Raw genomic sequence first — 25418 nt, 5'->3', positions numbered from 1 at the left:
CACAGAGTAGCTGCATTGATCTTCACACGACTGATATTGCGGTACCACGTGACTGCAACGCAATTACGCGTACTCGGCAACAGCGACTTGTACGAACACATACCCCGGCTCTACGAAGTCTAACAACTGCAGCGGATCCGGCCCTTCGATGCTGGCGGGAATGGATACGAAATCTATGCTTTGCTCCGCAAAGCACTGATGTAGCCGTGCAAAATCTGGCGGGAAATGACCCAAGAAAGGCGGCCAATCCACCACAGCGACTTTCTTCAAGGACAGCTTTGGAGAAGCGATAGTAGCGAGATGGCGCAACATCTCTGTTGGCCCCTCCCACCCTCTCGAGCCCCAGTGCTCTTGCCAGTCAATCTCAAAACTCATTTCTTCAAGTGTGGGCGGAAGAAGGCGTACCATCTTTGCTACAAAATCGGAGGTGCATTGTATCGGGTCGTCGTCATGTGTGATCAAGCCCATATCTAGCGAACGAAGGTTTGACATGTTGGAAGCCAATCGTGCTACCTGTAGTACGTGCTCCTGACGAAGCATCTGATGGTCACCGCGGATAGAGAGGTGCTCGAGTGTTGTGCGGTTGAGAATGAAAGCTGCTGAAAGCTCGCCAAACTTAGACAGGAGACTTCGAGAATACATGCCACGCTGATCGTTGTTGATGTCCTGTTCATATGCGAAGCTCTTCAAATCTCTGCAAGCTTCGGTGAAGTATTTTAGCGTCGGCACCTCCACAACTGATCGCTTCAACACGATCTTCTCAACTTGAGATGAACCAGGGTCTAACACTGTCCTAAGCGGAATCTCGTTATCCCAAACTCGTCTGTTGTTGGTGCGCTCGGGGAGAACTAAGTCCGAAGCGATGAAGTTCCGAAGTGAAGGAAGGAGGAACAAGTATGCTATGGCCTCCACTGACAGTGGACCGTGTATATTAATGGTTCGCAAGTGCACGAACCGATCCGGGTTGTTTGCGATCCTCCTGAACCAATATTCGCCATCAGGCCAGAAGGCTCTATCTGCGATAACAAGCGTACGGAGATTCGGAGTGAACATTAGGAGTATCTCGATGAACTCGTGATCACACCGAAGCCCAGAAGAATCACGCATCAATCCGTCCTGGTGAGACGACTCTAGAAGCTTGATGCAGCTGGAGAGGACGGCTTGATTTTCTTCGGTATCGTCATGATCGTTGAAGTTGTGCCTCCATGTAATGTCCCGAATTCGGTTTGCAAGTTCCGGGCTGGATCGCAACGTACGCAGAAGTGGCCACGGACGTCGTACTAGAAGACTTTTGTACAGATGATCGACAGAAAGCGTGTACATGCGACGACTAGTCAGGCTTAGATTGCATATATCCTTAGCGTTATCGTTCGGCATGCGCTCGATGATGCTTATGACAAGTTCGTTGGGAAGAGTATCGAAGCCAGGTTTGGATGGGAGATTAGTAGCCATCTGGACTACTATACCGTCTGAGTGGATGGCTGGTGAAGGGATACTCCGCCGTTGACGGCTTGCTACGCATTGAAGCTCTTGTCCCATTCCGCAAAAAGAAATTGATGCCAAGTACGATAACAGGGGACAGGAGCTTCCCCGCGTTGGGAGAGGCGCTAATGATTTAGCGATTGTCGGACCGGTCAAGCACGTGTTAGCTGTGTCAGCCGCAACGTAGTCTTGTTTGCTAGTGCTACACCAACACGCACCCAGATCCCGTACGAAACTTTGTAGATACCATCTATAAATGCTTCAGAGATCGTATACACACACTCCACTAGCCATGATTAGACGATGGGCGGGAAAACCTGCAATGTGTCGCGAAATATTCCGTCCTTTGGATCCAAACCCAACCAGGCTCCACGTCTTCCATGACGGTAAGTGGCTCTCCATCTTCAATCTCTTCGTAGACTATGTCAAATTGCAATCCCCGGCGTTCATATACCCGCTTCAAACTGATGACTTGGTCTTGGAAAGGGAACCAGCCTGCAAGTGCTGGCCAGTCAACGATAGAGACGTGCTTCAATTTAGAGTTTGAACCAGCAATGGCTTCGGCCAAGTACCGTAAGATATCAATGAAAATTTTTAACCGTGGTTCTCCATCACGCTCGTAAGCCCACTGAATTTGTAGAGCTTCGAGTGTGTCAGGAAATGCGGCTACGATCCTAGAAGCTATAATTGGTAGATCTTCAGATTGTGCGAGATCCAAGCTTTTGAAAGTGCTGATACTACAGGGACCGATGTTCAGAGTACGAAGCCTTGCTAGTACAGGACCAGTAACGTGGTGACAGAGCGATGTCATCTCTTCATGCGTCACTACTGACGACTCTATACGTAGATGCAAACTTTCGAGGGAGCTATCCGGACCCCAGCACAAGTTGCCAACCCACGGGAAAATGGACGGCTGCATCCCGGGATGCGATGCAAGTTCATGACACACATGTTCGTAGGTGAAACTCTTGACTTTGTTAAGTTTCTCAAGGATACCCACTGCAGACGGGATATGCAGATCTGACTCCCGTATAACCAGATGTTCAAGAGACGAACCACTCGCCAATCGTCGGTCAACGTAGTCTTCGCCGTCGCGGGCCCATGAGAACTCCCTGTCGGGTTCTTGGCGCATATCGACGACTTGGGTAAGATCTAGGGCGTGTATGGAAGGCAGAGTCAGAAGCGGCACAATGTTTCTCAGACGTAGAGGACCGAATACGGTAATGGATCGAAGATTTTTGAAGTGAATTGGGTTGGCAGCCAGGCTCTTGAACCAGTAACTGTGGTCATCCCATTGCCATGCATCGTGTATAGTAATTTTCTCAACCTTGGGCGTGGAGAACAAGAAGAACTCCAGATACCACCAATGAACTTCATATTCGGAAGAGAAGCCTATGAAGCGTCCAGGCAAGTCTGTGGAGAGATCTGTAGTGTCCAGAATAGCCCCAGAACTCCTCAGTATGTTGGCAACGGTATGCCTATCGCCTAGAGGTAGGCATCGACGTCGAGATGGTCGATCCCAATAGTTCTGATACCACACCACCTCCTTGACATAATTCATGAATTCATGGCGTTCGTCTGGATGCGACAGCGTTATGGTACGCAGGAACTGCTCTGGGGAGCAACCTGGAAATCTTCGATAGAGTCGATCTATCGTGAGACGACGAAAACGCGAGCTTGTCGCGTTCAAATCGCGTAACGTGAAATAGTCACCTGGATCCAGCTGATCCAGGATGAGGAGTATCAGTTCGTCAGGGAGATTATTGAGAGCGCTGACCGATACGCGTCCTGTGATCATTGTTGCAGGTAATGTCTGAGTGCGCGTCGTGTCAAATATGTCCCGAGGCTCTTCCCAAGATCCGGTTATTTTCCGGGAGTGGATCAGCAGCTTGGCGATCGGAGAAAGTGCACGTGTGGAGAGATTCACACTTAGGCAACCAATAACAACCCCTTTCGTGGGGCTGCTAGAACGAGCAGTCTCAGCTCTTTTACTAAGAACAACCAAATCGATATTCTTTACAGCGAAAGATTGTCTATGTATACAACAGAGCTAGCTCTAGGTTCTTTGCTCTTCGATGACGTCATTCGAGCCAATTACTCATATAACTGAGAGCTGATACCAATCACTCTCAACGGATGTGAAACTCTTTCGTAACGAAGATTGCGTTCGCCTTTCCCTCCGGACCATGTAGCGGTATCACACTCTCGTCACTGTCGTTCCGCGATTCTGTACGCCAAACCGGCCGCTCCATCGCTGTACCTGATGCCCGGTTTCCCGATCTATATTCAGATAGAGCAATCCCAGACTTGGACTGATCCTGCCTCTCGTAGCCCAACGTATCAGGTCTTCCACTTCCGGTGACCCTACCAGTTCCTACAGCCGTCCGTTCACGTGCTGCGTTCAGAACTCGAAGAAACAAGGGCTTCAACGCAGGAAAGAGATCCAGCAATTATGCCAACAGTCAGCTCGACGTAGTTCCACATCATCCATTTGTCATGAACGAATCGTCGAGGATCGTGAAGGATGGTATTGAACACTGTTGCTCGGAAGACCCCGGCTGCGCCAGCGGAGACACCAAGTGACAGTATCGCAATTAGCGACATGCGAGTGCGGACGTTGAGTTTGAGTTGCCAGATGAGCGGAACAGGAAGGAGTGCCAGAAGGAAGTCTGTCAAACAGTTGATGACTAGGTGTAGATCAGTTTTTTGATGATGGACAGCAGATAGTCGCGTACTAACCCGCGTTAAAGAGAGCGATGCGCCCGAAAGTATCTCTACTGAAACATTTGACGCTACCATTTCCCAGTGGTGGAGGGCGGAGACTATAGTTCCAACTAGCCTCTACGGGGAGGCAGGCCCACACCTGTGTCTCTTTAGTACAGCAGGACCAGGGAAACATCTATGCGATAGTGTCTTACTAAAAGAATATTAGTAAAGTATGCCAATCCGTTCATGACGGACTTACCCAATGTTCCGGTACACGTCAGCATAAAAGCCATCAAAAACACTTTCAAGCCGTGTAGAGACCATCGATATGCTTTCGTTGTCGCAAATCTCAGCAAGAACAGAGAGACAGATATCTTTACCACTGTCGCCGCAGCGTTGCAGATGATCTGATGCACATATCGGACTTTGAGCAATTGCTGGTACCTTGCCGGATCCATCTGAATGACAGAGAGGTATTTTCCAAGACCGTAAGGAACTTCCAAAACTATGCAAACAAGTGTTGCTATGGCCATGAACTGTAGGAACGAATTAGTGATTGCGATTGACACTAGCTTTCTCAGTATAGTTACCATGGCCAGAAGCATAGCCCAGTCATCGTAACCAAAGGACTTGATAACTGCAACACGAGCGTAGCAACGTAAGAGGACCGTTATCAATGCGACTACACATAACGTGGCAGCTTGTGCGACAAGATTACCAGCATTAGAGTAGGCTACGAGCTCTGGTGATGGTAAAGAAGTTGGAGCACTGGAAGAAACCATGCTTGTGATGTGTTCAATGCATAGGTGGTAGCAGTGGAGGCCACAAAAGAGACGCATGTACAGTTTGTGTTGTCAACAGCATGAGTTGATCATATAGGTCTCGCGTTGCCTGAGCCGTGTTCTTGCATACATTCGCTCATTAACCAGAAGAAGACTTCTTACTCAGCCCATAATCTGATACCATCGCAATATGGATTTGGCTCGGTAACGTGGCCATCTTGAGCCGATCACATTGCGGGAGCTAGGATAGTTCTCATGGAAGGTCTTCTCGCTAACTGGATTCTGGCGTAGTGGCGACCGCGCCGCAGCTCTCCACTACATGGAATGGAATGCCGTGCTTCTGTCTTTCGCAAATGGTGTGGCATAACCCAGGTCGTAACTGATATCCGCTAACGACTGTCCACTAAGGCCAGTGTCATAAGTTGTGAACGAAAAAAGAGTGCGATTGGAATGATAGCTTCACTCGACATGCAGAAGGGATGCATACTTTCTCAGTAGCACAAAGTGGCTCCGATCTGGCTCAATGTCCAGCAACTCAAACGTCTCCCGAGGCGGGTGGCTTCGCGGGATGACACAAGCTTTCGAGCCGCCCGACACGGCTCGCGACGAAAGCAGATGGGTGTGCTCCCGAATGCCGCGTTCGGTTCGATACGCAAATGCGTAGGAGTTGGGCGAATCACCGTGCCGTGTGAAGGAAGAACCCATATTTCGCGACTAGGCCTACCCGTGGCGATTGGCACCTGCCCAGGTATCACAGTACCACTAAGGCCACACAAAAAGCACTAGATAGGTAGGTGGCCCACAACAGCGACGACGAACATCAAACACCATTCTTCCTAAGTCTTGGTGAAAACTACATGTTTCGTTTTCAATCCCACGCTGTAGTCGAAGCCCCATGCGCAACATGTTTTTTTGACAGAGCGCTTCCGCGCCACAATCCATCCTCTTGGCTCGCTTCCTACGCCAAGCAGCTGGAGTATATGCCCATGTCGGCTGGATATTACAACACTGCAGCGTAGCGGCGCAGCAACACGGTTGCAGAGCTGCAACTAAGATACTGTTCCTTGCATACGAGTCGCCATATGCCTGCCGTCCGTCCAGTACACGGGTTTGTGCCCGGCATAGATCATCTAAGTGTTTGACGCCTGTTCGCTACCGGCTGGTTGGGCGAGGCGATATAGATGGTACTGTCTGTTCCCAAATTGTGGCAAGCGCTGGAAACTCTGATCATGCTGTTCTGGTGGAGTCCATCTGCATTAGTCGGTGGCCTGTCCCGCTTGCAATGCAGTCTCCTTGCGTCGGTACTTTGAGTCAGCATGTCTAGACGAGTCTCTTCGTGGCATTAATGCCCGGAGAGACGGCAAATAACTAGCCATCACACGAGAGGTGTGGACGCTATCCATGCTCGACAAAGTCAGTTCCTGAATTCGGACGCGCTTGATCCAGGTGCTGCATGCCTTGCATCCGCAGTGTTACCACTCCTTACGCATAAAAGGATCCCTACTTCCTCTGCAAAGCGGTTGAAGCAGTAATCAGCTCTTTCGTATCTTGAATCGGCACCATCATGCGATTCATCTTCCTACTTGCCCTTGCTGGCAGCACCATCGCGGCAAAAGCACCCGAAACTGATGCCCTAGCTAAACACGGGCTCGACCAGCTATGGCTTGACGTCGCCAAACATCCCAATAGCTACTCGACGAAATGTACCAAACGAACAGTGGCTCGACGTCGCGAATGGTACGGGATTAACGATAGCGATTTCTATACCTTTCTCACATGATACAGGTCCAAACTCAAGCGTTCAGAGAAACTGAATTACATTGACGCTGTTCAGTGTACTGGGCAAAAGAAGGCCAGAACTCCGGCTGCTATCGCTGCGGGAGCTAAGAGTCGTTATGATGATTTCGTTGTTACTCATATCTTACTAACGCAATATACACACGGAAATGTACGTTCGATTCTGCTCTCCAATGTTTCCTCAGGATGACTCAGGTCTATAAGGGCAACTTTCTGTCGTGGCACCGCTACTTCATGTGGGCGTGGGAACAAACTCTGCGCAACGAATGCGGGTACAAGGGCTATCTCCCCTACTACAACTGGGCCTTGTGGGCTGATAACCCTGCTGCTTCTCCTCTCCTCGATGGCAGCGACACGAGCATCTCGGGAGATGGAGAGTACGTTCCGGGACGCAATGTCAGCTGCGTGCCTAACCCAGGCCGATGCTTTGTAGAAATTCCTCCTGGTAACGGAGGTGGGTGCGTCGCTTCTGGACCCTTCAAGAAGTAAGCACTAATCTAGGAGCAATATCTGCGCCGCTTACGTACTAACTGAATTCCAGCTGGAAGATGCATGTCGGACCTATCTCGTCTCTTGACACTACTGTACAGCCAAATCCATCCCCTGATGGTCTTGGCTACAACCCCAGGTGCATCAAGCGAGACATCAACACCCGCTCATCATCCGAGACCACCGATGCCAACGTCGCCGGACTAATCACAGGCAGTGCCAATATCTCCGCTTTCCAAAACACGCTTCAGAACCCTTCTCCAGGAATACTCCGTGTTCATCTTGGTGGTCATCAAACAATCGGTGGCGATGCTGGTAGCGATTTCTATAAGTGAGACCCCTTGTACGAATGTACATGAGACATATACTAACTTGGTATCTCCACCTTTGCAGCTCTCCGTCTGACCCGTACTTTTGGAACCACCACGCACAAATTGACCGAATTTGGTGGATTTGGCAGAATCAAAACTTGAAGGAGAGACGCTTTACTATTGCTGGCACCCTTACGTTCCAGAATGTCCCACCAACAAGAAATGCGACGCTGGATGATGTTATGACATTTGGGGAGTATCTGGGCTTCCCAAATATGACTATTAAGGAGGCTTCGAGCACGCTTGCTGGACCCTTCTGTTATATTTATGAGTAGGTACGCGGTGTAGACAATTGATCCAGTATCACAGACCCTGCAATCCAGCATCCACACACCTCTCACGATCTTCACAATAATCTGTCTAATGTCTCCCCCTCCACTCTCATCTCATTCCTCCACGTCTAGATCGGAAGGTAGGGTATGCTAACGTTGTTCATGAAACCAAACAGCCTACGATGTCTGATCTGCAATCAAGGGCGGCCCTATCGCTACCCAAGGTCCTACCACGTTTCTTGTCTATATCTTCCACTCTTCTCCATGCTCACCAGATAATCCTCTGCGCCTTCTCTATCCATACTGCCATGCCCTTGGAAAGCTTCAATGAGCGCTTCGCGTACAGCCTGAGGCATTTTGCCCGACGAGCCGCAAATATATAAGATGCCAGATTTGTGGAAAAGATGCGAGAATATCAGCGAAGATTGCTGACGGACAAGGTCTTGAACGTAGACTTTCTGGCGCTGTTGTGTGGTTAGCATGGGCGTCAACAGGTGGAGTTGAAGTCTTACCTGGTCTCGGGAGAATGCCGCAAAGACTTCTAACGGCACGCTGGAGGACTGGAGCTGCGCCCATTCGTCTTTGAAGAAGTAATCTGACTCGGCATTACGACAGCCAAAGAACAGTAAGTCTTTTACAGGTTCGTCGTCTTCTTGCGCGTGGCCATTCTCAAGTTTCTTGTGCTCCTCGCGCCATTGCACGCGTTGGTATATCAGCGAACGCATGGGCGCTACACCTGTTCCTGGCCCAATCATAACAACCGGTCTATCGAGTTCATCTTTGCTCACACCAAGCCCGCCTCGCGAAAGCGTGACCGTGATTTCTTGTCCTGGTATGAGCGAAGCGACGTACCGCGTAGCGACACCTTGTCTTATTCTTTTAATAATTGTCTTATACTTTACTATCGCAATCAAAAGCTCGATTTTTGTTTTCTTTTCTAGCTCCGTGGTAGGGTTCATCGCACTTGCGATGCTGAACTGGCGACCGCGTAGAGTAGGAATAATACTGCACACGCGCTGCCAAGGTATCTTGACAGATTCAAACTCCTGTAAGACCTCTAAGATGCTGCGGCGTGGACGTGTGGTGTAGTCATATAGCTCGTCCAGATATTGAGGGTCCGTAAACTCAAGTAATCTTGTTTTATGGAACTCGTCACTCGTGTAATGCGCGAGCTGGGCGAAGAACGACCTTCGGGGAATAGCGATAATATCGAGATGGTTGGTTAAAAGCTCTCTTAAGGTTATCGTACTACCTTGCTCCATATTTCGGATGGGCAGAGTGGCGTCGGAAGGTGTCGATGATGATGAAGGGACGAAGCGGAGAGGTACATCAGCCCTGGACGTCCAGCCCATACATTCGAGGAACTGAGATACATCGGAGGGAAAGTTCTTGGGGTAGATTGTAAGTACATCACCTGGGACGTATGGATGTGTCTCTGGTATTTCAAATTTAAGGTGCCGGACGTCCTGCCAATGGGTCGTCGGAGTGACTCTCTCGTTGCTTGTGATCTTCGCAGTAAGTCCGCCGGATATGTTGAGAAGATCAGAAGGAGGGGCGTCAGGCGCGTCGCCGTTCAACGCAGGTACAGATTCGAGTTTTGGTGAAGATGCTGCACCATCGTCTATAGTCTCGAGCAGCCATTTCGGGTCTAGCAGAACATTGTCCGGTATCGGCTCGATACCATCAGCGAGCGGATATGAGGCGAGGAGATGTTGGCGGAGTTTCGTTGACCATGGGAGGAAGGAGCCATCGATGCTTTCGAATAGTCAGACATGTGCTGGTAGTCGGGATGAAGTTCGGCTGTGGGTAGAGGGATGACAAGTCGAGATGACACAAGAACCCACAAAAGAAGGCAGGATGGAAAGGAGCATCGATGATATTGACATACCCCTCTGGATGCTGCTCGTCTGACTCGCCACGATCGCATATCGGCTGCGCTCCGAGTGCCACGAGCCGGTTGTATAGCTTGCGATGCGCCCAGTTGTACTTTGGATAGGATGTGTCACCAAGACCAAAGGATGCAAATCTCATCTGCTGCAAGCATCCTGGCCGCAGTCGAGTGCTCCGGATGGCTTTCCAGAACTTCTGGCTGTTGGGTGGTAGTTCGCCCTGGCCCGTGGTGGAGATAGCGATCAAGACGACGTGATGTTGCAGCAGTTGCCTCTACCAACAGTCAACCATGGTACCTTGCACGCAGCGTCGCCGCGAACATACTAAAGTGATGGCGTTGAGCTCAGCGACCTCGGTGTCGAATCTCAATCGCTCAGCAACGCGTCCCATCTCCTCAGCCACATCCTGCGCGTTACCTGTCTCGGAGCCGTAGACGACCAGGGCGCGGCGCGGTCGCAATGCACTCGACATGGCGGTAAACCAGCAATCAGAGTGCGGTGAGACAGACTAGCCTGGACAGGACTCGAGTGATGGGAGATTGGAATGGCAGGCCCCCCGGATCCAGTGCATGAAGAAGCGGTGCACTAGCGGACACGTCAACGGCAGGCGGGTCTTTTTCATGCTTCTAGCGGCAGTGGGCGGTGGGGCGGAAGTGAAGCTGGAGCGTCATGCAGCGCGCCAAGCTGGAGGTCTACTGTGGCGCTAGGGCGACGTGTGGCGTCGAGCTTGGCGAAGCACTGTCGTCGACGGGGCGTGCTCTCGCAACAGTGAACGAGGTGCGCGGTATGCAGGTGAGAGTGCTCGCTCGGCGGCCGCAGCCATGATGCACCTGCCTGCGCCCTCTCGAACGCCGTCCATGCTCGCCCCGGCCGCCTAGTCGCCGTTTCCCCTATCCATGCACTCATGGTAGTTGCTCACAGGCAAGTGGGCCCTTCATTGTGCGCAGGGGCCGCTTCCGTTACCGGATGCGGCCAAGCCCCATGGCTGCGCTCTTCAAAATAATCTGCCTGGGCGAGGCCTGCTCCCTTTCTCCCCCATCAAGTCAACAACAGAGACCAACCACGCACCCCATCAACCCAATCCTCTCTCAACCTTCCCCGGGCTCGTAGCTACCCACTCCACACCCCCCTCGTCAACAGTTCCACCAACAGGCGGTTCGACAATCCCATCAACCACTCAATCACCAACTACTGTTCAAGGTTACCTTTACCGGTCTACCAGGACTCCAAGTTTCCTCAACCTCTTACACGTTCGATCTCCACTCGTGTTCGTCAACCACCCAAACTTCAGCAATCATGTCCGCACCTGTCGACAGTGTCACCGCCCAGATGGCCACCACCTCCCTCACCGACAACGCCGCTCCCGCCGCCCCCACCACCACCGCGGAGAGCACTGGCGCTCAACAACCCACCGCAGCCGAGGACGAGGCTGTGCGTGCGAGCGCCGCTGAGGGCAGGCGACTTTACATTGGAAACCTCGCGTACGCGACCACCGAGGGGGAGTTGAAGGAGTTCTTCAAGGACTACCTGGTGTAAGTGGACCCTGTTTTCTCCGCATGACGCAAGAGGGTGAAGCTAACACGTCGCACAGCGAGTCCACGACCATCCCCACCAACCCGCGCACCTCGCGCCCCGTCGGCTATGCCTTCGTTGCCCTCTCGACCCCATCCGAGGCCGAGCGTGCCATTGCTGAGCTCAACGGCAAGGCCATCCTCGACCGCAAGGTCTCCATCCAGCTTGCCCGCACTCCCGAGGCCCACGCTGAGGGCGCCGGCAGCGGAGCCGAGGGCAACACTGGCGAGGCTCGTCGCCGTACTTCCACCCGTGGACGTGGTCGCGGTCGTGGCCGTGGCGGCCGTGCTGGACGCGGTGGACGTGCTGTAAGTGCCTTCACACACTACAAACTGTGTGCACAAGCTAATCAAAGTCCACAAGAAGGCCGATGCTGAAGGTGCCGAGCAGGTCGAGCTCTCCAACGAGGCTCCTGCCGACTCCACCCCTACAAATGTACCCGGCCAAGTTGCTCCCCTAACCGAAACTACCAACGAAGCGCTTACCGCAAAGAAGGGTGCCGACAAGTCCGCTCCCCAGGGACCCCGTGAGCGCAAGCAGCGCGGTCCTCCCGAGGATGGCGTTCCCTCCAAGACCAAGGTCATGGTTGCGAACCTGCCGTACGACCTGAAGGAGGATAGGGTAAGTTTGTATACTCCCTTCTCGCAGCGTGTGCTGACTAGTCAACCAGCTTCTTGAGATCTTCAAGGACTACTCCCCCACTCAGGCCAAGATCGCCCTCCGCCCCATCCCCCGCTTCATGGTCAAGAAGCTTCAGGCCCGCGGTGAGCCCCGCAAGGGCCGTGGTTTCGGTTTCGTTACCCTCGGCTCTGAGGAGCTCCAGCAGAAGGCTTGCTCCGAGATGAACGGCAAGGAAATTGAGGGCCGTGAGATCGCCGTTAAGGTCGCGATCGACTCCCCCGGTAAGGAGGATGATGCTCCCGACGCGCCCGCCGACGGCGAGGCTCCTCTCACCGAGACCGCTGCCACCAACGAGACTCCCGAGAAGGTCGTCGAGAACCCTCCCGCCACCTCCACTCCCGCTGCCTAGGTAGCGGCTGCTGCTTAGACGCGTATCATCAGTGAGTCGCGTCAGACATTGCATTGCGCTGTGGATTTGTGTATCGATGTTTCTGGCCTATCGACATCTACCATTTACCTTGATAGAAAGATATAGGCAAGCGCCTTTAGCATCTTAGTGCGTTTCGAGTTATCGGGTTATATCCGCAAAAGTGCGAATTCGGAGTCTATCAGGTGTCTCATGGTGGACTTTTTCGGGTTCTTAACGGTTACGGAAAACTTATGTTAGCTGGTACGAGAGATGAGATATCACATGAATGAACAAACAAACAAACCCACCGTTTATACGACGGCTGATGAACATCTCTCCTCATGCTGTGGGTGTCATTCTCGAATTATGTGCAGTCTTCGCTTTACCTTCGTATGGCTCTACTGTACTCAACGATCTGCTCTCTCAATGAGAATACGCTTCGCGTCAATACAGATGACGCTGTGCACCCACTCCCAAAAGCTCGACGGCTCAGTTACGGGCCAAGATCTGCCCATACGCTATGGATGTTCAAAGACGAGGTTCATGATTGTCTGGAGCGATATCACACTAATGATAGTATATACCGACTCGTCTTCCATTGTGTAGACGATGCTACCGAAGCCGTAGACTGTGCATGAACCTGTGTACGGCTAGATTAGAAATCCGATAATGGGAAGACAATATAGTTCGACAAAACAATGCAACGGTTCATGTTATTGTGCGATACTATGGAATGCATTGCCAACTATTCCTCAAAACCTAACTAGCAACACGTTCGGCACGCATCTCATGCGCGTAAGATCTCAAGGAAACCCCGCTGTTTTTACACTGCACTCTATCTCATTCATACTTACATTCACGGCACTTTGACGTCCGTCACAACCGTCAGCATAGAAGAAGGGGAGTCCGAAAGCGTAGCGCCGAATGGACCGGAAGGTACCCTGAACGGAGTGGCAAGATAGGGGGATGTTGGTGTCGTGATAGATGCTGTAATTAATACTGTTGATTTTGAAGCAGGCAATGGTGTAGATCGGGGCTCGCGACGTTTGCATTGCGACCTTTCCGATGATGCTATTGCGATCGTTATAAATAGCCAGAGTGCCAACTCAGCTAAGCGACTTACTAGGTAATGGAGTAACAGCGCTTGCTGAAGACGCAACAGTGCCTGCTAACACTTGAACACTGGAAGGTGAAGCAAGGTCCATAGCCTGAGACATCGGCAGCAGCTCTTTCGATGGCTCAGGCGCCTTCGAGTCGATAGTCAAAGTAGTAATCACAGGTATACCGCTATAAGTTGGGGGAACACTACACTCGCCGTCTGCTCCAGCGGGCCCGGCATCAACAGGTATAGGACGACCGTTGCGGTCAATATCGGCCACCGTAACACACCAGTCTGTTCCGATGGGTATCTTAGACGGCTCCGCTGCTGATCGTGCTGTTATATACGGGTACCCTTGATAAGTTGGAGGTGAGATGCATTCTCCATCTAGCCCAGCAGGGCCCGCAGCGATAGTGATAGGTTTGCTGTTTCGGTCCATGTCGACGACTGTGATGCACCATTCGACATCTAGGGGCACGTCTCTCGGAACGGCTGTTGTTGTAGTCTCTGCAAAGACAATGGTTGTTGACGTGGTATTGACGGTGACCGTTTTGGAACCTATCGCCACTTGGAATTGTGCTGTAACATATTAGCTTTGACGGATTTTGTTCGGGGATACAACTTGCCAAGTGAAGCGACACCATCAGTGGGGGAAGGTGATTGATTCCCGCTCGCTAAAGTAACAATCGAGGCCTGTGCCGTTATTATAGTAGTGCTCGTCATAGTCACTATGAAAGTGGTCAATGACGTGTCGCCGGATGCAGCTAGTGATGGTAGGATGGGCTGTGGAGTCACCGTAGTCGTCCTCGTTACCGTTACGTACATGGTACTTGATCCGGTCGACGGAGATTCAGACGACAGTATCACCGCTGGCGCGCTTGGAGTGACTGGTGAGCCAGAAACAGGTATGCTTGGGGGGGTCGACCCAACAGATTGAGATGATGCTTGCGAGATAGCTGGTGCGCCAGTAGGGGACTTGGCCTGTGGATTGCCACAGCTCAAGTTCCTAATCCTTTGCTGTCGAGTGTTGGTATCAATGATACTCCAATCGGCTTTCTGTTCTGGTGTTGTATCTTTGAGTAACTCAAAGTAGAATGTAGTGTATTTACCAAACACAGCACAGCCGGCTTCGCTCCAAAACTTCTGTGCTTCGTTCACACCCGCAACTGCAGCGCCGTGTAATTCGGTATCAGTAGAGGGCCAGCCCATCTCAGCGATCCATACAGGTCGGTTACCTGCGTGCTGCTTGACTTGCTCGAGAGAACCTTGGAAGCTTGTGCTTGCTGATTCGATGCTGTCTTTATTCCAATATGGATATACAGTCATGCCAATGAAGTCAGCGTTGTCCACCACTGCATACTTGGCTGTATCAACGTGACCAATCGGCTTGTCCTTCATGTACTGAGCAAATGGCGAGGCAGCGATGTCTTTCTTGACTTGAGCGATTGTTTGTCCGACAACTGCCGCAGTGACACCTATCTCGCCGGCCTCCTCGGCACGGTATATGTCTTCACTGCCGATAGAGAGTCCAATAACTAGATCTGAAAGGGCTTGGCCATGTTTCTTGAATCCTTTTTCGAGTGCAGCCATTTCATTCTTGACTTTCTCGTCCGGCGAGCCGCCTTTCTGTCCTGGCGTGATCCAGAATCCTAAGAGCAGGTTGGTCTTGGAGTCGACTGCTGCATCGAAAGCTTCAGTAGGCTCGTTGAGAGTGCCGGCTGCTTTGCAAGTGAACAGGCGCGCACTATCGAAGGGTATGTCGGTGGTAAGATTTCTTGCTAAGTTGAAGCCATCAAGAAAGTCTGCCTTCTTCTTGATGTTGGCTTCCAGGCTCCAGAAGGCGCCATAGTTGAAGCCTGTAAAGACCATGCTCGCAGCCTGCGCGAGACATGAAGAGAATAAGAAGCAGAAGAAGTACCTCATTTCGAAAGCTGGGTTAGGGGAGTAAGACAATAGGAAGATGGGGTGAGAAAAATGACATGAATAAGAGAGGCTACAACAAGACTCGATATAGCAAGTCTGATTTGGATCTCAGTGGCCATCACGCCCGCAGATAGCATAGTGATGGGATGTTGGCTGTGACAATAGTAGACTGTATAGTAACACGCACATGCTGCCCTTCACGCAAAAGACTATACGTATTGAGGCAGACAAGGTTGTAGTACGAATTCCATGATTTCGATAAAGTGAATGGGGGTGCGTCTGTGTACCTTTGCATACTGACGTAGATGCATGCTGGACTTTGTCCAGTGGTGCGGTCCGACTGAGCCGTCGATGAAGAAGTTGGTTTCTGATGAACGTGCGATCGCTGTGAGCCTTGTGGTGGAGAAGATAGTGTTGCATCATCATGTCGCTCCTCATTGGTCAGCCATGCATCGACTCGGAGAAGCTCTAGTTTCCCCGTCCCCGCATCCTCCGAGCTCGCATGTTTAAATTATTAGGATGAGCAATCCGCCACGGAACGAGCAGTCAGCCCGCCACAATGTCTCTCGCACGCTTTGGAGGAGTTCTCGCGCGCGCAAGGTGCTCGCCGCGGCCGCAATGGCACGCAGCGTAAGTTTTTTTTGTCCGCGAAATCGAGAACCAAGTCTAATTGTTTGCAGACGTGCGCTTTCCAGCTCCGCAGCCCGCACCGCCAAAGCCGACAATGAGCTCAATTCGGTCAGCAAACACATCACGCAGCCCAAGTCGCAGGGCGCCTCGCAGGCTATGCTGTACGCCACCGGCATGAGCGAAACGGACATGAACAAGGCCCAGGTCGGCATCTCGTCTGTCTGGTACTCGGGCAACCCGTGCAACATGCACCTGATGGACCTGAACCACAAGGTGAAGGAGGGTGTAGAGAGGGCCGGCCTGCTCGGAATGCAGTTCAACACCATTGGTGTTAGTGACGGTATTTCCATGGGCACAAAGGGCATGCGCTACTCGCTGCAGTCGCGTGAGATCATCGCCGACTCAATCGAGACAGTCATGGGCGGCCAGTGGTACGATGCGAACATCTCCATCCCCGGATGCGACAAGAACATGCCTGGTGTCATCATGGCCATGGGACGTGTGAACAGGCCTTCGCTCATGGTGTATGGCGGTACTATCCAACCTGGCTGCGCCAAGACCCTCGAGAATCAGCAGATCGATATCGTTTCCGCTTTCCAGGCGTACGGCCAATTCATCACAGGCGAAATCACCGAAGACCAGCGTTTCGACATCATCAGACATGCCTGCAACGGGCAGGGTGCTTGCGGAGGAATGTACACAGCAAACACAATGGCTACTGCGATTGAGACAATGGGCATGTCGCTACCTGGCTCTTCATCCAACCCGGCCAACTCCAAGGCGAAGATGCTCGAGTGCTTGGCAGCAGGTGGCGCTATCAAGAACCTGCTCAAAGAGGACATCCGACCAAGCGACATTCTCACGCGTGAAGCGTTCGAGAACGCCATGGTTGTCATCAGCATCACGGGTGGCTCGACCAACGCTGTTCTTCACTTGATCGCGATTGCAGACTCGGTTGGCCTCAAGCTCACCATTGATGACTTCCAGAGCGTCAGCAACCGCATTCCGCTACTGGCAGACCTGAAGCCGTCCGGCAAGTACGTCATGGCCGATATCCACGACATTGGTGGCACACCTTCGCTCCTCAAATTCCTGCTCAAGGAAGGTCTCCTTGACGGTAGCCAGATGACTGTGACTGGCAAGACGCTGAAAGAGAACCTGGAGAACGTTAGGGATTTCCCCGCTGAGCAGAAGATCATCCGACCGCTCAGCGAGCCCCTGAAGTCTACCGGTCATTTGCAAATCCTGAGAGGATCCCTTGCTCCCGGTGGCTGTGTTGGCAAGATTACTGGTAAGGAGGGTACCATATTTACCGGTAAAGCCAAGTGTTACGATGCCGAGGACGACTTCATCTCTGCTCTCGAGCGGGGTGAAATCAAGAAGGGCGAGAAGACCGTTGTTGTCATCCGGTACGAAGGCCCCAAGGGCGGCCCCGGTATGCCTGAGATGCTGAAGCCCAGCTCTGCCATCATGGGCGCCGGTCTCGGCAAGGATGTCGCGCTCATCACAGACGGCCGCTTCAGTGGCGGTAGTCACGGATTCTTGATCGGTCACATCGTGCCCGAGGCGCAAGAAGGTGGCCCCATCGGCTTGGTCCAGGACGGTGATGAGATCACCATTGACTCCGAGTCGAATGAGCTGAACATTGCTGTTAGCGAGCAAGAACTAGCAGAGAGGAGGAAGAAGTGGACTGCGCCCGCACTGAAGTATCAGAAGGGTACGCTTTTCAAGTACGCGCGGTTTGTCAAGGACGCTAGCCAGGGCTGCGTTACTGACTCAGAGTAATCTTTATGATTTTACGTCGTTTATGTCTGCATGTATATGTATACACTCGGGGTTGGAAAAGTTTCGTTTGGAGTTCAGGCAGACGATAATTGTACATTTGATCTTTAGTGACTTCCTTGTTCGTTCTGGTTCAATTAGACTGTCATCGCTGCGATGCCACGAGCATGGTCATTCGTTAGCGGCAACTCGGCGACATCCTGGTTTCAAGATCCTACTAGTACTCTCCCGTTCACCTCTCTCATCATGTACCACAATCGGAACTGCGCTTCTCCGCTGGAATCTTGCATCTCCTGGCTTACCGCCTCAGGGAACTCCCTACAGTCAATCCAGGTCTAGCAAGAACAGCTGCGTTCACCTCACCATGTTCTTCGATAATATATCCATCATAGCCAACGAAGATCTACCCTTGTACCATGCCGTGCACAAACAAGCCAGGATGGGACCAAATCTTTAACAAACACATTTACTATCATCTTCCCGCAGCATTTGTCATACCATCCCACCATAAAGATTACGTCCGTGAAATGATAGTGGATATATATCATTGGGCGCTATTTCGCGACAGTCTACCTCACTGAAGGTAGGGTATGAAGCATGATCCAGCTTGTGAACGCCAAATGCGCCTGTTTTGCTCCGAGTGGGGTCGCTGATGTTGGAGATCTTGGTACGTAGTGGGGCGATTAGTATGAGGAGGCGGTCGTGGGGGATACAAATCCTTTTCATCTCAGCTGAGCAGATGGATGATGGTAGTGATGTATGAGTCGGGTTTAGTCATGTTGGTAGGAGTGAGGGCGCAGGGAATCTGACCGAGCAGATGCTGGATTGCGGACCTGTATACTTGAAAGCTGAGGTCTGGCGTCACCACAGTGAGCGATGATGTTGCGTTTGGGAAGCCAAGAACCACAACGATGGATGCGCTGCTTTGGTGGTAATTCATGCAAGGTAAAAACTGCTTGATTGATATGAAAAGCCTCTGGTTGTGTTTGTTGGCCAAGCCGACATTGTGCTGTATATGAGACCAAGAATACGCATCTAGAATTATGTTCCGAGTGCTTGATACTCTTCAGAGATGATGCAAGGACATAGGGGACACAGTAACATCAACGCTTGATCCTTCAAGGACGAAAATGGACCAAGGAGTTCTACGTGCTTCTATTATGCTAGAAGAAATTCTGTTCCCCGTCGAATACCGGACAACCGAACACATCTTAGCTGATGTAAAGAGGGCTATATGACGGAATCCGTCGTTCCCACATAACGATTGCATGGAAACAAATGACGAGATAATATAGGCCGCATTGCCAGTGTCCAATGCCCTCACCCATGCTGGTCGCATTATTTGGACAGCGGCAAGTTGGTCTAATGACGAGTCGAACTGGACGGGACCTTGCAAGTCTTCAAGGACTTCAAGTTGCAGAGACACGGCACACAGATTCTTCCATGAAGATATGAGACGCTGACAAGCATATAGAGATAGGACTAAGGTTAATCGAGTAATCACCAAGGTTATGAAGTTAGATATGCAACCATTGTGAACGCCGCTGCTATGTATCTATTTATCACCAGTTCAATGTGAGGTATCCAACAAGCTATACAGTATGCAGCGTCTCATTGACCAGCTTGTTACACCAGCCCTCACCACCCAAGGAGCGTCCATAGGGGATGTCCACACAATATCGGAGAAGATTTGTTTATGATCGAAGACAAAGGTGCATGCCACGAGCTGTCTTGACACTATTCAAGATGCGTTGAGAAAATAGTTGGTGCACAGAGCTGATGGCTGAACATGACAGGGCTGTTAACGTCCCAGAGCGCCTGGGCCTTGATCGATGGGAGAAGCAAAGAAGAGACCAAGGAAAAACTCCGAGATGAAAAGCAATAGAACATGCGGGAGAATCTTCCGGTGACTCTCTGCACATCTCACCCCTAATCCCTTTGTCTTTTTCTGCGTACATGGTGTAGATTGAGTTCCGCACCGTCATCTCGGTGGGTTTGGGGAAACTCTGAGGAAGTTGCTGAGGGGTCGCACGTGGAAGCACTGACCGTATTGCGGCTGGAGACAGCACCTGGGGTGTTTCATCACGTCGATGCACCTGCAGCATTACAGCCTCAACTTCACCATGGCAAATTCCGCAACTCTAAAGAGGTGCAAAGGAGTCGCGCAAATCATTTGGATGGCGATGCAGGGCGAGTACTGTGATCTGTATGCGCAACTCCCGGGAGCATGGTTTCCGTGCAGCATAGCTTGTTGCACCCCTGACCCGGTGTTTTGGAGTGTTTGCTAGATGGTCAGGTGTTCGTAGTGGACAGCAAGGTCGCTGCGCTGCTTGAGTCTGGATAGCAAGATCGACGATAATACAGGCTGAAGTCCGGGAGAAAAAGGCGAGATCTTGCCAGCAACAAGAAGTAGGGACGAAAAGGCCATCAAGACTTTGCTTGGACGACATGGAGTTGCGCTCGCATCGAAGACCGGAGAACCGCAGAGTGGCATATCGGCGAACTGTATTGCGCTCCACCAAGGGATCTGCCATAGCGTCCTGCGCTAGATGCGCGTTAGTGTGGCAGATCTCCCCTATCTCGTTAGCAGCGTACATCACGAAGTCTGAGTCTGCTTGGGCCTTCGACGCGCTAGACAAAAACTGCCGATGGTGTTGAAGCATTTTTCCGAAAACGCAAGATCGACGCCTTGGGGTGCACATCTCCCGAGAGACGTAGATCGTCAGGGGAGCAGCCTTGCAACGCAGACGTAAGGCACCTCAAGGGATCCATTGAGGCAACACGTGGAACAGCAAGCCTTAGGATGCCGTACCTGCCATGCATGCTCCACGAGATGAGTGCTCAGTGTGACAGAAACTCACGCACTGTCACGACGACCCTTCGCAATATCGCCCGCGGGGCCAATTCTACAACCCAACATCAAATCCCCCACCAAAGCTAATAGGTACATCGACATCCGTGGCGCAACACAACTTACTCGAACATCCCAAGCAGCGATCCGGAAGCTCGACAACCGGGATCTACCCTTAGATACGCGCTAAAGATGAGGCCATAAGTCCCCTTTACCCTAGTACGTGTGGATTGTACCCCAGAACATCCAATCTTACTCCTCACGACGACCAATAAGCTTTCATAGTGGCCGACGTGCCAGAGCCTCATTGGGAACGGCAACATCGGCCAGCAGGTGTATGAAGATCGACAATGCGTGCGGCATGACATGACTAGACAAGCTGTAGTCCCAGCGTTCGCACTATGGTGTAGCCTGGTGTAGAATGCCTGGCCCTACAACGACGGCTGCAGCTTGCCTGAGGCTTTAGCGTACAGTAGATTGTCGATCGGCTGGACAAACTGAATCGGTGTATCAAAGTGGTGAGCGTCTGGGTAGACATATAAACCACTCTGCAGACCACCAAACAGTCATCATCCAACTCATCACATTCACTTTCGTTCTTTGCCTGTCGCTCACTTCGCTTTAGACTTCTAATACTCGTCCTTCCTTGTCGACTATCAACAAAACTATCAAAATGCGTTCCACAATCGCCGTATCCGTCTTTGCGCTCTCCGCCTCGGTTCTCGCAGCCCCTACTCCTCAGGTTGCTGCTGTCTCTGGCCTCGTTGGTGGTCTCACCAGCACTGTCGGCTCTGTCACCAACCCCAGCGCTGGCAGTGACAACTTGATCTCTGGCAACGGCAACAACAACGGCCAGAACAACGGCAACGGAAACTCTGCTGGCAATGCCAACGGTAACAACAACCAGGCTGGTACCGGCAACGCTGCTGGTAATGGCAACACCTTCAACCTCAAGCCTCTCGGTGGCATCCTAGGAAACGCCAAGCGTGGTCTTGTTGGCACCGTCGAGGGCGTCCAGGTTGCCGGACCTCTTGTCGGTGGCGTCCTTGACGGCCACGTGCTCAACGGCGTCACCGTCGGCCCTACCACCGACTCTCTCACCAAGGGTCTTCTCAGCCGTGGTCTTACCGACAGCCTTGACCTCAGCAAGCTGAGCCAGACCCAGCTCCTCTCTCTCCTCGGCCAGGTCACTGGCGCCCTCCAGACCAGTGATGCCACTTCCGGCGTCACTGATACGGTTAAGCCCGTCACTGGAGGCCTCTTGAAGCGCGAGGGTACCCTCCTCCCTGGTGTCACTGGCACCCTTAACGGTGTTATGAGCACTGTTGGCACTACTGTCAACTCTGCCAAGGGAAACACTGGCTCAACCACTGACACTCTCAAGCCTGTCACTGGTGCTGTTGGAGATCTCGCCGGCGTTGACGGTGTTATGAAGCGCGCAGGCACTCTCCTCCCTGGTGTCACTGGCACCCTTAACGGTGTTATGAGCACTGTTGGCACCACCGTCAACTCTGCTAAGGGAGATACTGACTCGACCACTGACACTGTCAAGCCTGTCACTGGTGCTGTTGGAGGTCTTGTCGGCGTTAACAATGTCATCAAGCGCGCAGGCACTCTCCTCCCCGGCGTCACTGGCACACTTAACGGTGTTATGAGCACTGTTGGCACCACCGTCAACTCTGCTAAGGGAGACACTGACTCGACCACTGACACTGTCAAGCCTGTCACTGGCGCTGTTGGAGGTCTCGTAGGCACCAAAAATGTCTTGAGGCGCGAGGTCCTCGGCGGCGTCACCGGCGCCGTCAACGGTCTTGTTGGCTCCGTCTCCGCCACCGCAGGCTCCGTCACTGGTGCCACTGCTGGCAGCGGTAACTCGCTTCTCAACAACGGCAACGGCAACGGTCAGGGCAATGGCGTAAGCTTTCCTCCAACATATTGTCATCTGCACTCTCATGCTAACATCGATGTAGAACAACAACCAAGCCGGTAACGGTAACGGAAACGGAAACTCTGCCGGCTCTGGCAACTCTGCCGGCAACAACAACGACTTCAACGTAAGTCCCGAAACCGAGCTCCCCAACATCAACGGCCCGCTCGTCAAGCTGCCTGATGTCAACGTTGCTCCTGTGGTCAAGTCAGTCTAGTCTAGATCATTGGGTAGTAGTTGCTTGCTTTGGTCACACCTGCTGACAGCTTCTTGTAGCTTTAGATAAAAAGTCAGCAATGATGGAAAGTTGATACACCTGTAACGAACTTCGCCTTTCGAAGACGCTTGACGACTGGTATTGGTCTGACGGATTTATATATATATACTTTAGTAGTTGTACGAATGTACTGTTTTCACGCTTGTAATACTTGTTAAATCCTCCGAATCGCTGCATCTAGCATCGCAGTGGTAATCTGTGCCGTCTTGTGATATTTTTGAGATCCGCCCTACAACATACGAAAATGTTCCAAACTGGCAAATATCACGTTGAGCTAAGCGCGATTTCATTGAATTCATTTACTCACCATGTTATCCTGTCAAAAGTCACGGACTGGCTTTCTCGTTCTCGCCATAGCTCTCCTTTAAAGGCTCCCCTTTTCTGCTTGGAGCTATGGGTTACGAAAATCATGAATGGCTCGCCCTTCATAGGTCGTCACGGAGTGATGTATCGAGAAAGTACGTATCCCCAAGTCTTTTGACCATTACCTTCTGCCAAAGTCCGTTTTCGCCAAGGCTCTTCGTCATTTCCGTGATGCTCTCCTCCTTTGACCTATTCACGTCGACCTTAGTGCTTTAGCGTTTGGACAGGCTTCTTAGCTGATGCATCTTAAATTGCCCGACCTATAAACGGGTTCAAGTCTTCAGACGTAAGAAAGCCTTGATTATCGAGTTTGTCCTGGATCCTGACAGCCAGTGGACTGTTGTTGTTCTTACGCATCCAGCTGCGAAGATCATCACTGACCGAGCAGTGTACCAGGTTGCAATTTTGAGCTGGGTACGCGCAGAGACTACCTTTCCCCGCGCCGGGCGCACTTAGTCAAGGGTCACTATCTAGCTAAGAAGTTGAAATCAGTGACGTCGGGGTATACCTAGGACAAAGATGATAGCAAAGCTGTGGAGCTTGGATGGATTCATGATACTGACTAACAACTACGACGCTGAGACAACCTGTAGGGTGCGGATAAGGATAGTCGTATGTATTAGGTCCACCGAGCTAAGTTAAGGTAGAACAAGGCCCATGTATACCTCAGATGCGCCATCCTTAGCATCATGTGACACATCCTGTAGACCACATGCAAGATGAAGACCGCGGGACGGCACGCTCGAAAGCATGAAGAAGGAATTGATATTATCGCTTTCATGCTGTTCCGCTGTTGGTTCGTTCTGATTGCCGTTTGTGGCAAGCGCCCTCGCTTTGTATGTTAAAGAAGTTGTTGCGAGCAAGCACGAAAGCGATTTGTCGCTGTCGACATGTCCACAATTTCTTGTTACTTATATCATACCTAATCACTACCAACAGTACATCCTGCACCGTCCGGTTCTTCGGTTTTTTTTTGAAGAGCTCGGCTATCATATAGCACTTGGTGTCGATCTTGTAGGCTTCTCAAGACATTCATCAGTCATGGTTCTGCTATCACTACTGTCAGAAGTCCCTGCTCTTCGGTTCTTCGTCGTTGTAGTTCTTACAACATGCGCCTAAATTGTCCACAAACAGTCTGCCTCAAAGCCAGTCAAGAACTTCCCTCATGAAACTGCTGTCCACGAAGTTCCTGCTGAAAGTCCGGTCTTCGAGGCACAAGAAGCATCACACCCACCTAAGCCACCAGATACTCCTGTCTCGGCCAACTACTTCCCATCTCAGGAATTCAATTACAAATGTGGCTTCTGTTTTCACACTGAGACCAGCTCATACATTCTAACGCACGACAAGGCTCCTAAAGGCCTGAAACTTCTGAAAGAAGCCGGTATGCGCAAGCTCAATATCGCCAGCGGAGAACCATTCCTCCACCCCAAATTTCTCTCTAGTCTGATCCGCTACTGCAAAGAGGATTTGGGTGTCGAAGCATCAGTATCGTCAGTAACGGTAGCAAGGTCACCGAGAATTGGATGCAGGAGAACTCTCAGTGGTTGAATATCCTGGCTATCTCCTGTGACTCTTCTAATGCTCGGACAAACGCCAAAATTGGGCGCGGTGACGACGGGAAAAACGCAGACCAGCTATGTCGAATCGCGTGGTGATGAGAGACTTACAACGTCAAGTTCAAGCTCAACACTGTAGTCAATATCTACAATTGGGACGAAGATATGGTCGCCAACATCGAGAAACTAGCGCCATTCCGATGGAAGGCCTTCCAGTGCCTCATTGTTGCAGGTGAGAATGGTAACGAAACCCGGAAGCGTGACGCAAGGAAGTTTCTGGTTACTGAGGAACAATGGAAACCTTCTGTGATCGACACAAGCACCTTCCGTGCTACGTACCTGAGGACAATGACTCCATGGCTAGTAGCTACCTCTTGCTTGACGAGTATATGCGCTTCATGGATAAAGTCGAAGGCATGATGACGTCTAGTGGTCCTATCTTGGATGTTGGCGTTCCGAAGGCAATGGAGCAGATTGTCTTGGATAAGAAGTCGTTCGTCGAACGCGGGGTTATCTATGATTGGGGTAGGGCAGATATGAAGCCGGCTAAGGAACTTAGCTGCGGTACCCGTCTCAACATGGAGGAACTGGAATTTTAGCTGGTTTGAAGACAACAA

The 25418-nt window shown here is 51.5% G+C and overlaps 9 protein-coding genes across 9 annotated transcripts; 5 read left to right on the top strand and 4 right to left on the bottom strand.

Annotated features, from left to right (window-relative positions):
- Positions 1–63: 63 nt before the first annotated feature.
- On the bottom strand, positions 64–1452 carry AA0111_g7184 (hypothetical protein; the record flags this gene model as incomplete). Its single annotated transcript, XM_028653490.1, has 1 exon — positions 64–1452. One exon carries the CDS (start codon positions 1450–1452, stop codon positions 64–66), a length of 1389 nt encoding a protein of 462 aa, XP_028505270.1.
- Positions 1453–1768: 316 nt separating this feature from the next.
- Positions 1769–3280, bottom strand: AA0111_g7183 (hypothetical protein; the record flags this gene model as incomplete). Its single annotated transcript, XM_028653489.1, has 1 exon — positions 1769–3280. One exon carries the CDS (start codon positions 3278–3280, stop codon positions 1769–1771), a length of 1512 nt encoding a protein of 503 aa, XP_028505189.1.
- Positions 3281–6534: 3254 nt separating this feature from the next.
- AA0111_g7182 (hypothetical protein) lies at positions 6535–7591 on the top strand (the record flags this gene model as incomplete). Its single annotated transcript, XM_028653488.1, has 4 exons — positions 6535–6707; positions 6756–6918; positions 6963–7252; positions 7309–7591. 4 exons carry the CDS (start codon positions 6535–6537, stop codon positions 7589–7591), a joined length of 909 nt encoding a protein of 302 aa, XP_028505188.1.
- Positions 7592–8126: 535 nt separating this feature from the next.
- AA0111_g7181 (NADPH-dependent diflavin oxidoreductase 1) lies at positions 8127–10260 on the bottom strand (the record flags this gene model as incomplete). Its single annotated transcript, XM_028653487.1, has 4 exons — positions 8127–8363; positions 8412–9654; positions 9788–10062; positions 10114–10260. 4 exons carry the CDS (start codon positions 10258–10260, stop codon positions 8127–8129), a joined length of 1902 nt encoding a protein of 633 aa, XP_028505191.1.
- Positions 10261–11084: 824 nt separating this feature from the next.
- AA0111_g7180 (hypothetical protein) lies at positions 11085–12390 on the top strand (the record flags this gene model as incomplete). The annotated part of the gene is made up of 4 exons (XM_028653486.1): positions 11085–11320; positions 11380–11668; positions 11727–11981; positions 12031–12390. The coding sequence occupies 4 exons, from the start codon at positions 11085–11087 to the stop codon at positions 12388–12390; spliced, it is 1140 nt and encodes a 379-aa protein (XP_028505190.1).
- Positions 12391–13496: 1106 nt separating this feature from the next.
- On the bottom strand, positions 13497–15412 carry AA0111_g7179 (hypothetical protein; the record flags this gene model as incomplete). The annotated part of the gene is made up of 2 exons (XM_028653484.1): positions 13497–14068; positions 14320–15412. 2 exons carry the CDS (start codon positions 15410–15412, stop codon positions 13497–13499), a joined length of 1665 nt encoding a protein of 554 aa, XP_028505020.1.
- A 559-nt stretch (positions 15413–15971) lies between these two features.
- AA0111_g7178 (putative dihydroxy-acid dehydratase) lies at positions 15972–17827 on the top strand (the record flags this gene model as incomplete). Its single annotated transcript, XM_028653483.1, has 2 exons — positions 15972–16042; positions 16093–17827. The coding sequence occupies 2 exons, from the start codon at positions 15972–15974 to the stop codon at positions 17825–17827; spliced, it is 1806 nt and encodes a 601-aa protein (XP_028505165.1).
- Positions 17828–21348: 3521 nt separating this feature from the next.
- On the top strand, positions 21349–22819 carry AA0111_g7177 (hypothetical protein; the record flags this gene model as incomplete). The annotated part of the gene is made up of 2 exons (XM_028653482.1): positions 21349–22590; positions 22646–22819. 2 exons carry the CDS (start codon positions 21349–21351, stop codon positions 22817–22819), a joined length of 1416 nt encoding a protein of 471 aa, XP_028505140.1.
- Positions 22820–25094: 2275 nt separating this feature from the next.
- Positions 25095–25400, top strand: AA0111_g7176 (hypothetical protein; the record flags this gene model as incomplete). Its single annotated transcript, XM_028653481.1, has 1 exon — positions 25095–25400. One exon carries the CDS (start codon positions 25095–25097, stop codon positions 25398–25400), a length of 306 nt encoding a protein of 101 aa, XP_028505141.1.
- Between the last annotated feature and the right edge of the window lie 18 nt (positions 25401–25418).

This window comes from Alternaria arborescens, assembly GCF_004154835.1.
Source record: "Alternaria arborescens strain FERA 675 chromosome Unknown contig_16, whole genome shotgun sequence".
NCBI classification, from domain to species: domain Eukaryota; kingdom Fungi; phylum Ascomycota; class Dothideomycetes; order Pleosporales; family Pleosporaceae; genus Alternaria; species Alternaria arborescens.
The sequence above is the reverse complement of the archived record's forward strand: the minus strand, read 5'-3'. Positions and strand labels throughout refer to the sequence as shown.